Source organism: Trichomycterus rosablanca, chromosome 7 (genome assembly GCF_030014385.1).
Source record: "Trichomycterus rosablanca isolate fTriRos1 chromosome 7, fTriRos1.hap1, whole genome shotgun sequence".
Taxonomy (NCBI): Eukaryota; Metazoa; Chordata; class Actinopteri; order Siluriformes; family Trichomycteridae; genus Trichomycterus; species Trichomycterus rosablanca.
The window spans coordinates 5,989,494-6,002,209 of NC_085994.1; the positions used below are offsets into that span (position 1 = coordinate 5,989,494).

The window sequence follows — 12,716 nt, forward strand, 5'->3', positions numbered from 1 at the left end:
CAGGTGTCTTTTATACAGATAACGAGGTCAAACAGGTGCCATTAATACAGGTAATGAGTGGAGGACAGAAATGCTTCTTAAAGAAGAAGTTACAGGTCTGTGAGAGCCAGAAATCTTGCTTGCTTGTGGGTGACCAAATACTTATTTTCCACCATAATTTACAAATAAATTATTTAAAAATCCTACAATGTGATTTCCTGTATTTTTTTTTTCTCATTTTGTCTCTCATAGTTGAAGTGTACCTATGATGACAATTACAGACCTCTCTCATCTTTCTAAGTAGGATAACTTGCACAATCAGTGGCTGACTAAATACTTTTTGGCCCCACTGTAGTCACCTTTCCGATGCAATTTTCCCAGCATTGTACCAACTTTTTAATAACGTCAGCAAAAATGTTTTTGGTTGAGCGTGTAGCCACTGATGCACCTCTGCTTTCATATCATCATCACATGAAAATCTTCTTCCCCTTAAAGCTTGTTTGAGCGTCCAAAAGCCTGGAAATTAGATGACGCTTAATCTGGACTATAAGCTCTCTCTCAGTTTCGCAAACATGACCATTCACCATTTATAACCAACATATAAAAGTGTGGAAACTTTTTGAAAATTCCTCGTATGTTTCTGATCATTAAGCTGCTTGATCTACCCCTGATTGCAACTCTAACTACATATACTGTATATGGAACAGACATTAAGAACGAAGTGTTATGTCACAAGAGTACAACTGCTGACCAGCAGAGGGCAGCAAACAGAAAAAACAGCCTTCACAATAAGGTTCTAATGTACGTAATGTAATGTATGTAACGTTCAAATCAAGTCATCTGCTTCCTCCATAAATCTTTATAGTTTTCAAAACATCCGTCCTGGTCTCCAACAACCTTGATTTTTCCTCTTAGCTGTTGTGCTGTACTGATCAAACTGAGTTTTAGACACTTTCTGGCTATCAGAACTAGTACTGTCAGAGGTAGAATGGACACTGCCATAATCCCAGAAAGAAGGACATCGGAGCTAAAAAAAAAAAAAAAAAAAAAGGAGTACATCAGAGCTCAAAAAGGAGGACATCAGATCTCAAAAAGGAGGACATCAGATCTCAAAAAGGAGGACATCAGATCTCAAAAAGGAGGACATCAGAGCTCAAATAGGAGGACATCAGAGCTCAAAAAGGAGGACATCAGACCCCAAAAAGGAGGACATCAGACCCCAAAAAGGAGGACATCAGAGCTCAAATAGGAGGACATCAGACCTCAAAAAGGAGGACATCAGATCTCAAAAAGGAGGACATCAGATCTCAAAAAGGAGGACATCAGAGCTCAAATAGGAGGACATCAGACCCCAAAAAGGAGGACATCAGAGCTCAAAAGGAGGACATTAGACCCCAAAAAGGAGGATATCAGAGCTCAAAAGGAGGACATCAGACCTCAAATAGGAGAACAGAGCTCAAAAAGAAGGACATGGGACCCCCAAAAAGGAGGGCATAAGAGTGGGTAGTCGGGATAGTGTCTACAGCACACAAAATCAACAAATAATTGATGTAATTATGATGCAAACAAATGAACTAGAAAATTGCAGCATTAATGAAGGATCTACTCACCACTTGAGTACAAAAAGCATGAAATTCAAGTTTACTGCTCTTCAAAATGAAAAGGTGTTAAGCGACCACTCAGCTGTAGGTTGTTTTTTGTTCTGGCATGTTGACAGCGTGAACAGTTTAAAACTTAGTAATAATTATCATGTCAGGGCAATAAAGTTGTGGATGAGTCTTTTATCTTAGCAAGATAAAATAGCTAGCTGCTTTTGCTAGACAAAATGTAAACAGGTCTGTAATTATGTAACATAATTAAAATGTGACTTTTGCTCAGATAGTCAAGATTCAAGATTTCTTTATTGTCAATTCACTACGTACAGTAGAAAATTGAGATATTGTTTCTCTTCACATCTTACTTCCACCTTTGAAAAATGTTGTTTTCTTACATAATAAGTTACACATTTTCAAACTATTAGGTATTTTTCTTATTATATTGTCTATTAAAGTCTTTAATATGATAAAAAAAAATCTGTAGTGGCTAAAAAACATTAATGAGTTAAAAGATCATTTTGGTCGGCTTTTGTTTACACACATTTAACACAAAGACCAGGTCATATTTTGTTTCTTTATTAGAAAATAAGTCAGTCTGTGCTGTTGTTTATGATCATGAAAATACAACTCTTTAGTGTAGGCAGACATTAAAAAAAAGACAAAAAACATCCACAAAGTAACAGCAATCCCCTGTAACAATTCAAAAAGTTACATCAAGTAGGTATAACCAAGTAATGAGAAAATGTCCTTAAAACGAACAGACAGTAAAAGGCAGCAAAACCCAAAAAACACAATTGGACATTAACCATAATAAACACAAAATAAGAATCATTTACAGTACACCAATAGCATTGATGATAAAAGTTTAGTGTATTACATGAACAATCATCCATGCTTAAACCATATCATAAACATAAATGTGATAGTCATCATCAAATTTAATGAAGTACACTGTTGGCTTTGCCTCAACCTGTTGAATGACTGTACCCTTCCTTATTGTACCGTCCTCCTTCACGTACTCCACTTGTTTTCCAACAAGGTTCTCAGCAACCTCACCAGGTTCTTTCACTTCAGTGAGGTCATCTAAAAAAACAAAATGAAAGAAATTGTTAGAGGGTGGCACTGTGGGTAGCACTGTTGCCTCACAGCAATAAGGTCCTGGGTTCGATCTCCAGGCCGGGCGGTCCACGTCCTTTCTGTGTGGAGTTTGCATGTTCTCCACGTGTCTGTGTGGGTTTCCTCTGGGAGCTCCGGTTTCCTCCCACAGTCCAAAAACATGCAGTCAGGTTAATTGGAGACATTGCATTTCCTTATAGGTGAATGGGTGTGTGTATGTGTGTCTGCCCTGCAATGGACTGGCGCCCCGTCCAGGGTGTTACCCACTGAAAAGCTGGGATAGGCTCCAGCACCCCCTCGTGACCCTAATTAGATAAGCGGTTCAGAAAGTGAGTGGGTAAGTGACAAATTGTTAGATAAGTCAATATGTGTTTATAAGTATGTATTTATAAACAAAAAACATTAAAAAAACAAGTAAAATATTAAATGTGTATAATTGTTAATAATTAAGTACATACATTTAAATCAATTTCTTGATGTTATTGTCGTTACTGGATTAAATCCAGTACCACATGGAAGCTGTCACTTACCTGGAAGTATTTGAAGGTCACCCTCTTTGTAGTCTTCAAGAAGCTGGTACATGTAAAGAACAGGGTCCTTCTCGTAAGTAATGAAAAACCACGTTGGCATGATGGGAGCTCTAGCGAGTACCAAGCCTTTCCATCCATTCTTTAAACCATTTTCTGTCTCAAACTGGTGCTCCACGGCTCGACCCAACATCCTCTCAGCCAAACGAGCATCGCTTATTTTATATTTGGCTGGAAAAATAAATAGTATTGCTGTAAATATGGCACAGTAAAGATTTAATCAAACAAAGAAGATACTACGTGTTTTTTTTTACATTTTACATTTAGTCAGGACTTCAATGAGCGTTACAGCACTTTACACCGCCTAGTTCCAGAACCCGAACTTCCATGCTGGTACCATAAGGCGAGACTCATATACAAAACTAACTGCAGAACTTCCGAACACACGTGTATAAACCTGGTGCTGCATTCTGATTGGCTGAGCTGACTGTCACTCACATACTAGCTCTAACGTTCACGTTGCTTAACTGAAACCACCAATCAGAATTACAGCAGCTCGTTAGAGATTATCTGGCCAATCACCAGTCAGAAATATGAATAACGTGTAAATGATTTACAAAATCATTGGTTTGTAAGCTTCCCCATTCATAACAAAATAAATAAAACATAAAACAGCCAATCCGGGGCCCTCAATTAATCGGGGCCCCTGGGCTGAAGCCCAGGTAAGCCCGAGCATTAAATCGCCCCTGAGCACATATACATGAAACAAAGTTGTTTTTTTTAAAACAAAAAAAATTTTTTTTTTTAAACGTTGAATACATATGAAAAAATATGGCAGTTTTTAATGCAAATTACACACTATTTTGACATCCTGTTTATATGTTGGTATGTGATTTTGGATGCAGTCTGAAATGACTGCATGTATTTCCACACATGCCACAACAGAGGCTTTACTTTAATTAGCTTTTGAATATGTCTAATCTGCTTAAATATGTGTGTAGAGATAAGTATGTAGAGAAACAGATGGACTACAGTCAGTAATTGTAGAACTACAAAGTGCTTCTATATGGTAAGTGGAGCTGATAAAATGAACAGTGAGTGTAGAAACAAGGAGGTGGTTTTAATGTTATGGCTGATCAGTGTATGTATTGGTTCATTTTTACCCCATGAAAGGCTATTTTCATGGCAGAACCAGTTGTGGAAGGGTTGGTTGACAAGTGAACAATGTCCAGTTTTTCTTCTTATTGAATGGTTTCAATAAAAAAACACAAAGATGTTGAACATGGCTTGGAGTAATTTACTAAACCCAATCAAGTTTGATTAGTGCATAAACCTCCAGTAATTGTAAATCACCATACCATGTTGCTAAACGTACTACCACACCAAAATGTGTGTTTAAAACCCTTTTTTCATTGCACAATGTGTAACATATTATATGCATCCAAATCAGAATTTGTACATAGCAAAGAGATACGGTACTTAAGTACAGTATGGATCACTTGACAACAGAAATAATAATTAAACTTGGGACGCAACCTACCATAGGGTACTGCACAGTTAAAAGTACAAAATGAGTCCACTAACAATGTGTCATTACTATACTGTCAATTACAGCAGGATGCAGTTTGAGACATAGCCCATTCATTTATTAATTACAGTAAAATCTGGTCTGTTTGTTAATTCATCATATAGGAAAAATGTACAAACATCAATCTCCACAGAAAAAGAGGAGCTCCGGTAGCAGCTTATTAGTTTAGGTTTGGTCTGGACAGGCTTCTATTGTGTAGATATTTAAAACAACCACATTCCATAATATGGCAGGGTTTAGGTAGACCTGCCACGATTTTAAACTTTTAGCTCACAACTGTCATTACCAAACAGTTACAAAATGCATAGTTTAGAAGCATACAGTAATCATTTTAAAAAGTGTTATAAAATGCATGATATTATATTTATTAAGACAACTAACTTGATGTATTACCACAATGTCCTGCCTTACAATGTGTTTGGAAATACTTACGGATTTTGACAGGTAAAATCTCTAGGTCTGAAACTCTCTCATCTTGAAAAATCTCCAGGCCATATACACAGTCAAAACCATGATACTTAATGAGGAAGAGAGATGGGTTTACAGGGCACTGGTCTAAAACTGTCCCTGTCCAGTGTGAGTTTGGACTGTAACAATCCTCCTTCCAGTTGTGCTTTATCATGCAACCAACAATATTTCGTACAGGTGGGGAAACTGGCACGCTCAGCTCCACATGATGCTTGTGCTTATGTCTAAGTAAACAAAAAACAAGTGTTACTTCAGCTGTACAAACTGTAACATTATACACCGATCAGCCATAACATTAAAACCACCTCCTGGTTTCTACATTCTCTGTCCATTTTATCAGCTCCACTTACCATATAGAAGCACTTTGTTGTTCTACAATTACTGACTGTAGTCCATCTGTTTCTCTGCATGCTTTGTTAGCCCCTTTCATGCTGTTCTTCAATGGTCAAGACTCTCCCAGGACCACCACAGAGCAGGCATTATTTAGGTGGTGGATGATTCTCAGCACTGCAGTGACACTGACATGGTGGTGGTGTGTTAGTGTGTGTTGTGCTGGTATGAGTGGATCAGACACAGCAGCGCTGATGGTGTTTTTAAACACCTCACTGTCACTGCTGGACTGAGAATATTCCACCAACCAAAAATATATCCAACCAACAGCAGCATCCTGTGTCCACTGATGAAGATCTCAAAGATGACCAACTCAAACAGCAGCAATAGATGAGCGGTCATCTCTGACTTTACATCTACAAGGTGGACCAACTAGGTAGGAGTGTCTAATAGAGTGGACAGTGAGTGGACACGGTATTTAAAAACTCCAGCAGCGCTGCTGTGTCTGATCCACTCATACCAGCACAACACACACTAACACACCACCACCATGTCATTGCAGTGCTGAGAATGATCCACCACCTAAATAATACCTGCTCTGTGGGGGTCCTGACCATTGAAGAACAGGGTGAAAGCAGGCTAAAGAAAGTATGTAGAGAAATAGATGGACTACAGTCAGTAATTGTAGAACTTCAAAGTACTTCTATATGGTATGGGACAGTGAGAGTAGAAACAAGGAGGTGGTTTTAATGTTATGGCTGATCGGTGTATATTACCTCAGCTAATATCATATTAGTGTACAAACTGTAAAATTTTATATTACCTCAACAAATATCATATTAATTTAAAAATAGCTTTATATCATGTCCTGTGACCCAAAGTGAAATTATTTGTGTACACAACCTCAGTAGCTACTCACTTATGCGATCCTTTTTTCTTTGTAGGTCGACACACAGATACATCGGGATCAACTGTAAAACATATTTAAGGATTACTCAACTAAGGCATTTTTGTTTATGTACTTCTTCTGTTAATGTAAATCAATAGCCACTGAATCAGTGTTTAGGTAACAGAAAATGATGTATTAAGAGTTTAATAAAGACATTTTGATAAAAATATCTAGTCTTTTTTGGCAACTAAGCTCACATTCAAGACTCACCTGAAGTAGTTCCTAGGGTATCCATTTAGAAATGCCAATCAAGCCTTGATATTTCCTTTTGTCTGGGGAAAAAAGGTTTAACTATCAGCAAATGAAACAGATCACCATCTACATACAGTGTATCACAAAAGTGAGTACACCCCTCACATTTCTGCAGATATTTAAGTATATCTTTTCATGGGACAACACTGACAAAATGACACTTTGACACAATGAAAAGTAGTCTGTGTGCAGCTTATATAACAGTGTAAATTTATTCTTCCCTCAAAATAACTCAATATACAGCCATTAATGTCTAAACCACTGGCAACAAAAGTGAGTACACCCCTTAGTGAAAGTTCCTGAAGTGTCAATATTTTGTGTGGCCACCATTATTTCCCAGAACTGCCTTAACTCTCCTGGGCATGGAGTTTACCAGAGCTTCACAGGTTGCCACTGGAATGCTTTTTCACTCCTCCATGACGACATCACGGAGCTGGCGGATATTCGAGACTTTGCGCTCCTCCACCTTCCGCTTGAGGATGCCCCAAAGATGTTCTATTGGGTTTAGGTCTGGAGACATGCTTGGCCAGTCCATCACCTTTACCCTCAGCCTCTTCAATAAAGCAGTGGTCGTCTTAGAGGTGTGTTTGGGGTCATTATCATGCTGGAACACTGCCCTGCGACCCAGTTTCCGGAGGGAGGGGATCATGCTCTGCTTCAGTATTTCACAGTACATATTGGAGTTGGTGTCCCTCAATGAAATGTAACTCCCCAACACCTGCTGCACTCATGCAGCCCCAGACCATGGCATTCCCACCACCATGCTTGACTGTAGGCATGACACACTTATCTTTGTACTCCTCACCTGATTGCCGCCACACATGCTTGAGACCATCTGAACCAAACAAATTAATCTTGGTCTCATCAGACCATAGGACATGGTTCCAGTAATCCATGTCCTTTGTTGACATGTCTTCAGCAAACTGTTTGCGGGCTTTCTTGTGTAGAGACTTCAGAAGAGGCTTCCTTCTGGGGTGACAGCCATGCAGACCGATTTGATGTAGTGTGCGGCGTATGGTCTGAGCACTGACAGGCTGACCCCCCACCTTTTCAATCTCTGCAGCAATGCTGACAGCACTCCTGCGCCTAGCTTTCAAAGACAGCAGTTGGATGTGACGCTGAGCACGTGCACTCAGCTTCTTTGGACGACCAACGCAAGGTCTGTTCTGAGTGGAACCTGCTCTTTTAAAACGCTGGATGATCTTGGCCACTGTGCTGCAGCTCAGTTTCAGGGTGTTGGCAATCTTCTTGTAGACTTGGCCATCTTCATGTAGCGCAACAATTCGTCTTTTAAGATCCTCAGAGAGTTCTTTGCCATGAGGTGCCATGTTGGAACTTTCAGTGACCAGTATGAGAGAGTGTGAGAGCTGTACTACTAAATTGAACACAACTGCTCCCTATGCACACCTGAGACCTAGTAACACTAACAAATCACATGACATTTTGGAGGGAAAATGACAAGCAGTGCTCAATTTGGACATTTAGGGGTGCAGTCTCTTAGGGGTGTACTCACTTTTGTTGCTGGTGGTTTAGACATTAATGGCTGTATATTGAGTTATTTTGAGGGAAGAATAAATTTACACTGTTATATAAGCTGCACACAGACTACTTTTCATTGTGTCAAAGTGTCATTTTGTCAGTGTTGTCCCATGAAAAGATATACTTAAATATCTGCAGAAATGTGAGGGGTGTACTCATTTTTGTGATACACTGTATGTAGAGCTGTCCTGATACACTTTTTTTCTATTTCCAAGGCTTCTGACCCTGATATCAAAGTATCAGAGTACAGGCTAATATTAATCTTATATTGACATCTGACACTTAGGCAAATCTCTGCAAGTTATGCAAAACTTCAGATTTGTGACAGTAGACATGTTGTATGCTGTGCTGAAACAACACAAACGGTTGTGGGATAACATCTAATTCAATACTGATAAAGCATTTTAAGCCAGCTGTTGATACCAAGAATTGGAAGAGTGCTAGAGTGACTAGACATCTAGTTACCAGCACCAGGCCTTGATTCTAGGATCCTAGGCTAGAGCTGTACAAACAAATGTCCCTCCATTTGTGCTGTGCATTTAGAACCACCTGCAATCTGAACAAACTCTTGCAAGTGAGAAGAAACAAAATGATTACACCTGCTAAAAAGATTATAAAACAGATACATTTGTAAGGCAGTTATATTCAATCTCTGTCTTCTCTAAGACATTTTACCATTAACTAAAGCCTATTGATAATCATTTCACATTACCTTTCATTCTTTTGTTTGCTTTTTCAATTTGGTGCTTCATAATGTAAAAATGAAAGTAATGACCTATCGCAAAACTAGTACAATTATTCAAATACTGAATTAATTCAGAATTACTATATTAATTAGGAAGGACAGTGAGGAAGAGTCAGAAGAAAGACAAAGAAACAGTGAAGAGTAATAAGAAGGAATATTAGTAACAAAAGTATTAAAAAAGAATTCAGAGGAGGGTGGCAAGTTAAATAATGTGGGTGGGTGGGTAGGTAGATAGGTAGGCAGGTAGGTAGGTAGGTAGGTAGATAGATATACATAATAGCAATAATAACAATAAGCATATGAATAAAAATGGGTATATATTATAATAATAACAGTAATAATAATAAAGATTAGTTAGGCATATCATATGTTTACTGTTATTATTGCTATTATGTATATAGTACTATGTATATAGATATAATTACTTATATGTAAATAGCTATAGTTTTAACTATATATTCATATTAATCATAGATTGGGTAAAAATGGGTATAATCATAAAAATGGGTATATATTATAATAATAACAGTAATAATAATAAAGATTAGTTAGGTATATATTATAGTAATAACAGTAATAATAATAAATATTAGTTAGGTATATATTATAATAATAACAGTAATAATAATAAATATTAGTTAGGTATATATTATAATAATAACAGTAATAATAATAAAGATTAGTTAGGAATGTATTATAATAATAACAGTAATAATAATAAAGATTAGTTAGGTATATATTATAATAATAACAGTAATAATAATAAAGCTTAGTTAGGTATACATTATAATAATAACAGTAATAATAATAAAGCTTAGTTAGGTATATATTATAATAATAACAGTAATAATAATAAAGCTTAGTTAGGTATATATTATAATAATAACAGTAATAATAATAAAGATTAGTTAGGTATATATTATAATAATAACAGTAATAACAATAAAGCTTAGTTAGGTATATATTATAATAATAACAGTAATAATAATAAAGATTAGTTAGGTATACATTATAATAATAACAGTAATAATAATAAAGCTTAGTTAGGTATACATTATAATAATAACAGTAATAATAATAAAGCTTAGTTAGGTATATATTATAATAATAACAGTAATAATAATAAAGATTAGTTAGGTATATATTATAATAATAACAGTAATAATAATAAAGATTAGTTAGGTATATATTATAATAATAACAGTAATAATAATAAAGCTTAGTTAGGTATACATTATAATAATAACAGTAATAATAATAAAGCTTAGTTAGGTATATATTATAATAATAACAGTAATAATAATAAAGATTAGTTAGGTATATATTATAATAATAACAGTAATAATAATAAAGATTAGTTAGGTATATATTATAATAATAACAGTAATAATAATAAAGATTAGTTAGGTATATATTATAATAATAACAGTATTAATAATAAAGATTAGTTAGGTATGTATTATAATAATAACAGTAATAATAATAAAGATTAGTTAGGTATATATTATAATAATAACAGTAATAATAATAAATATTATTTAGGTATATATTATAATAATAACAGTAATAATAATAAAAGATGTGTAAATAATAACTATTGTTACACTGTATGGTATGATATGCCTGCCAAAAAATCCCCATATAAAAATTAATCAGGTTTCGGCTAAAACTGGTATTAATCCTGTCAGTGTAAACGACTTTTGTTTTTTATTTAAGTCAGAAAAAAAATACAAAACGTGGATAGATGTTACACTGTATTAAATCTCCCAGTACTAAGTTTTACCTTAAAATGAGTCAGCCATCCGAGTTAATTTGTCGATTCATCACTAGGGCACATCTTAAAATCTGGAAGTGTAATGTTTATTGTCTCGCAAATACAGATACTAGTTCATGCATTATTTTTTTATTTTATTTAAATGTGTGGATCATTTAGATTACTGATCATTTTGGTTTGTAGGTTTAAAAAAACAAAAAAACTATTCGAGCTTGTGAGTCGATTCGACTGCAATTTGTTCGAGCTTGTGAGTCGATTCGACTGTGATTCATTCGAACGTGAGTCGATTGTAGTAAACTTACTTTAAGCAACATACAAAAACAACAATCGTTTCTGAAACGTCGCCTAAATAAATAATTATCAGTTATTTAAATGAGCTGGATGAATTAAACATGCATGCATGACTTTTAATTGATTTAATCACGTGTAGTTAATCCGCGGTGAAACACTGCAGCGTGGGTTGTATTATGTTTACATGTGCTAGGAGAGAAGCATGCTCAGCTCATGTATGAGAATTTAGAACAGCCTAAACAATGTTTTACAGGTAGATGAAATGTAAACTTGCACACATTCGACCGTGTTTACTATGTTGACGTCACAAAGTAAACAATAGTTCATTCTTATTTACAAAAAGTAACAATAAGTGTGGCTCTTTAATACAATACCTCGCACAAAGTAGTCTTTGCTTCTCTTTCCATTCCTAAATAAAATAACACATTTGACGTTCTGCTTCAACTGCAGATATTAAATGTTAACATTTGAAAGGGAACAATAACAAAGCCTTTCAACAACAAAGTATCCACAAACTTGCAGCGGCGTCCAACAATCCCGGTGTAAAGAAAAGGCTGGCCAGAAAGGGTGACGAGATAGTTATTGCGCATGCGCGGTTAAAAATTTAGCTTTTAACAATTGGGTGCATTTAAAGTTGCAATCAAAATTGTTCAACCCCTGTTTGTAGACAACGTGCATGCTGTTTCACCAAACAATCTTTTACCTCATGATGCCAGAGTACTTTTATGCCATTTACTCAACAGTGGCTTCAGTCTTGCTACTCTGCCATAAAGGTCTGATTTGTGGAGTGCTACAGAGTTGGTTGCCTGTCCCAACAGGTTCTCCAATCACTGCACATGACTTTTAGAGCATGATTTATTTATTAGGATTTTAAGGTCATGTTTTACACACTTTGGTTACATTCATGACAGAAACAGTAGTTATTCGTTACACAAGATTCATCAGTTCACAAGTTTCATGTCAAACACACTGTGGGAGAAAACCCACGCAGACACAGGGAGAACATGCAAACTCCACACAGAAAGGACCCAGACCGCTCCACCTGAGGATCAAACCCAGGACCTTCTTGCTGTGAGGCGACAGTGCTACCCACCGTGCCACCATGCCACCCCTTTTAAAGCACTGTCTGAGTAAGGTTCAAAAGTTTCTTTCATTTCAAAATGACTAAGGCCACTGTGGAACTGGTAACACTCTTAGCATGCTTATGTGTGCTTTTGTATAGTGAACCTACCTATTCGTACTTGGAAAGAATGTGTGTTCTATAGACCAAAAACCCCTGACACTGACATGACACCCTCGTTAGCTGATAAATTGGTCACAGGCAAGTGCACACCTCAGACATGTGTGAAGCTAACTCCTTTTACACTAGTAGTAAATACTTACAGAGACTTATGCTTATGAAGGATCATGTTATGCTCTGTGTTTTTTGCTGCTCTTTATGCATTTTCTTTTACCGGTTCCTCACCCAGACATCAGTCATTAGACTGCTGCACAGTGCACACCAAACTTTACTTGTGCTTTTTTATTTATTTATTTTTGTGTTTGAATTAGCATTGAATTTTT

The 12,716-nt window shown here is 36.1% G+C and overlaps 1 protein-coding gene across 1 annotated transcript; it reads right to left on the reverse strand.

The window, feature by feature from the left end:
• Window positions 1–2,153: 2,153 nt before the first annotated feature.
• On the reverse strand, window positions 2,154–11,687 carry spinb (spindlin b). The gene is made up of 6 exons (XM_062998302.1): window positions 11,528–11,687; window positions 6,763–6,824; window positions 6,523–6,574; window positions 5,238–5,497; window positions 3,221–3,448; window positions 2,154–2,657 (listed from the first exon to the last, which is right to left on the reverse strand). Exons 2-6 carry the CDS (start codon window positions 6,785–6,787, stop codon window positions 2,470–2,472), a joined length of 753 nt encoding a protein of 250 aa, XP_062854372.1. The 5' UTR covers window positions 6,788–6,824; window positions 11,528–11,687; the 3' UTR covers window positions 2,154–2,469.
• Window positions 11,688–12,716: the final 1,029 nt, after the last annotated feature.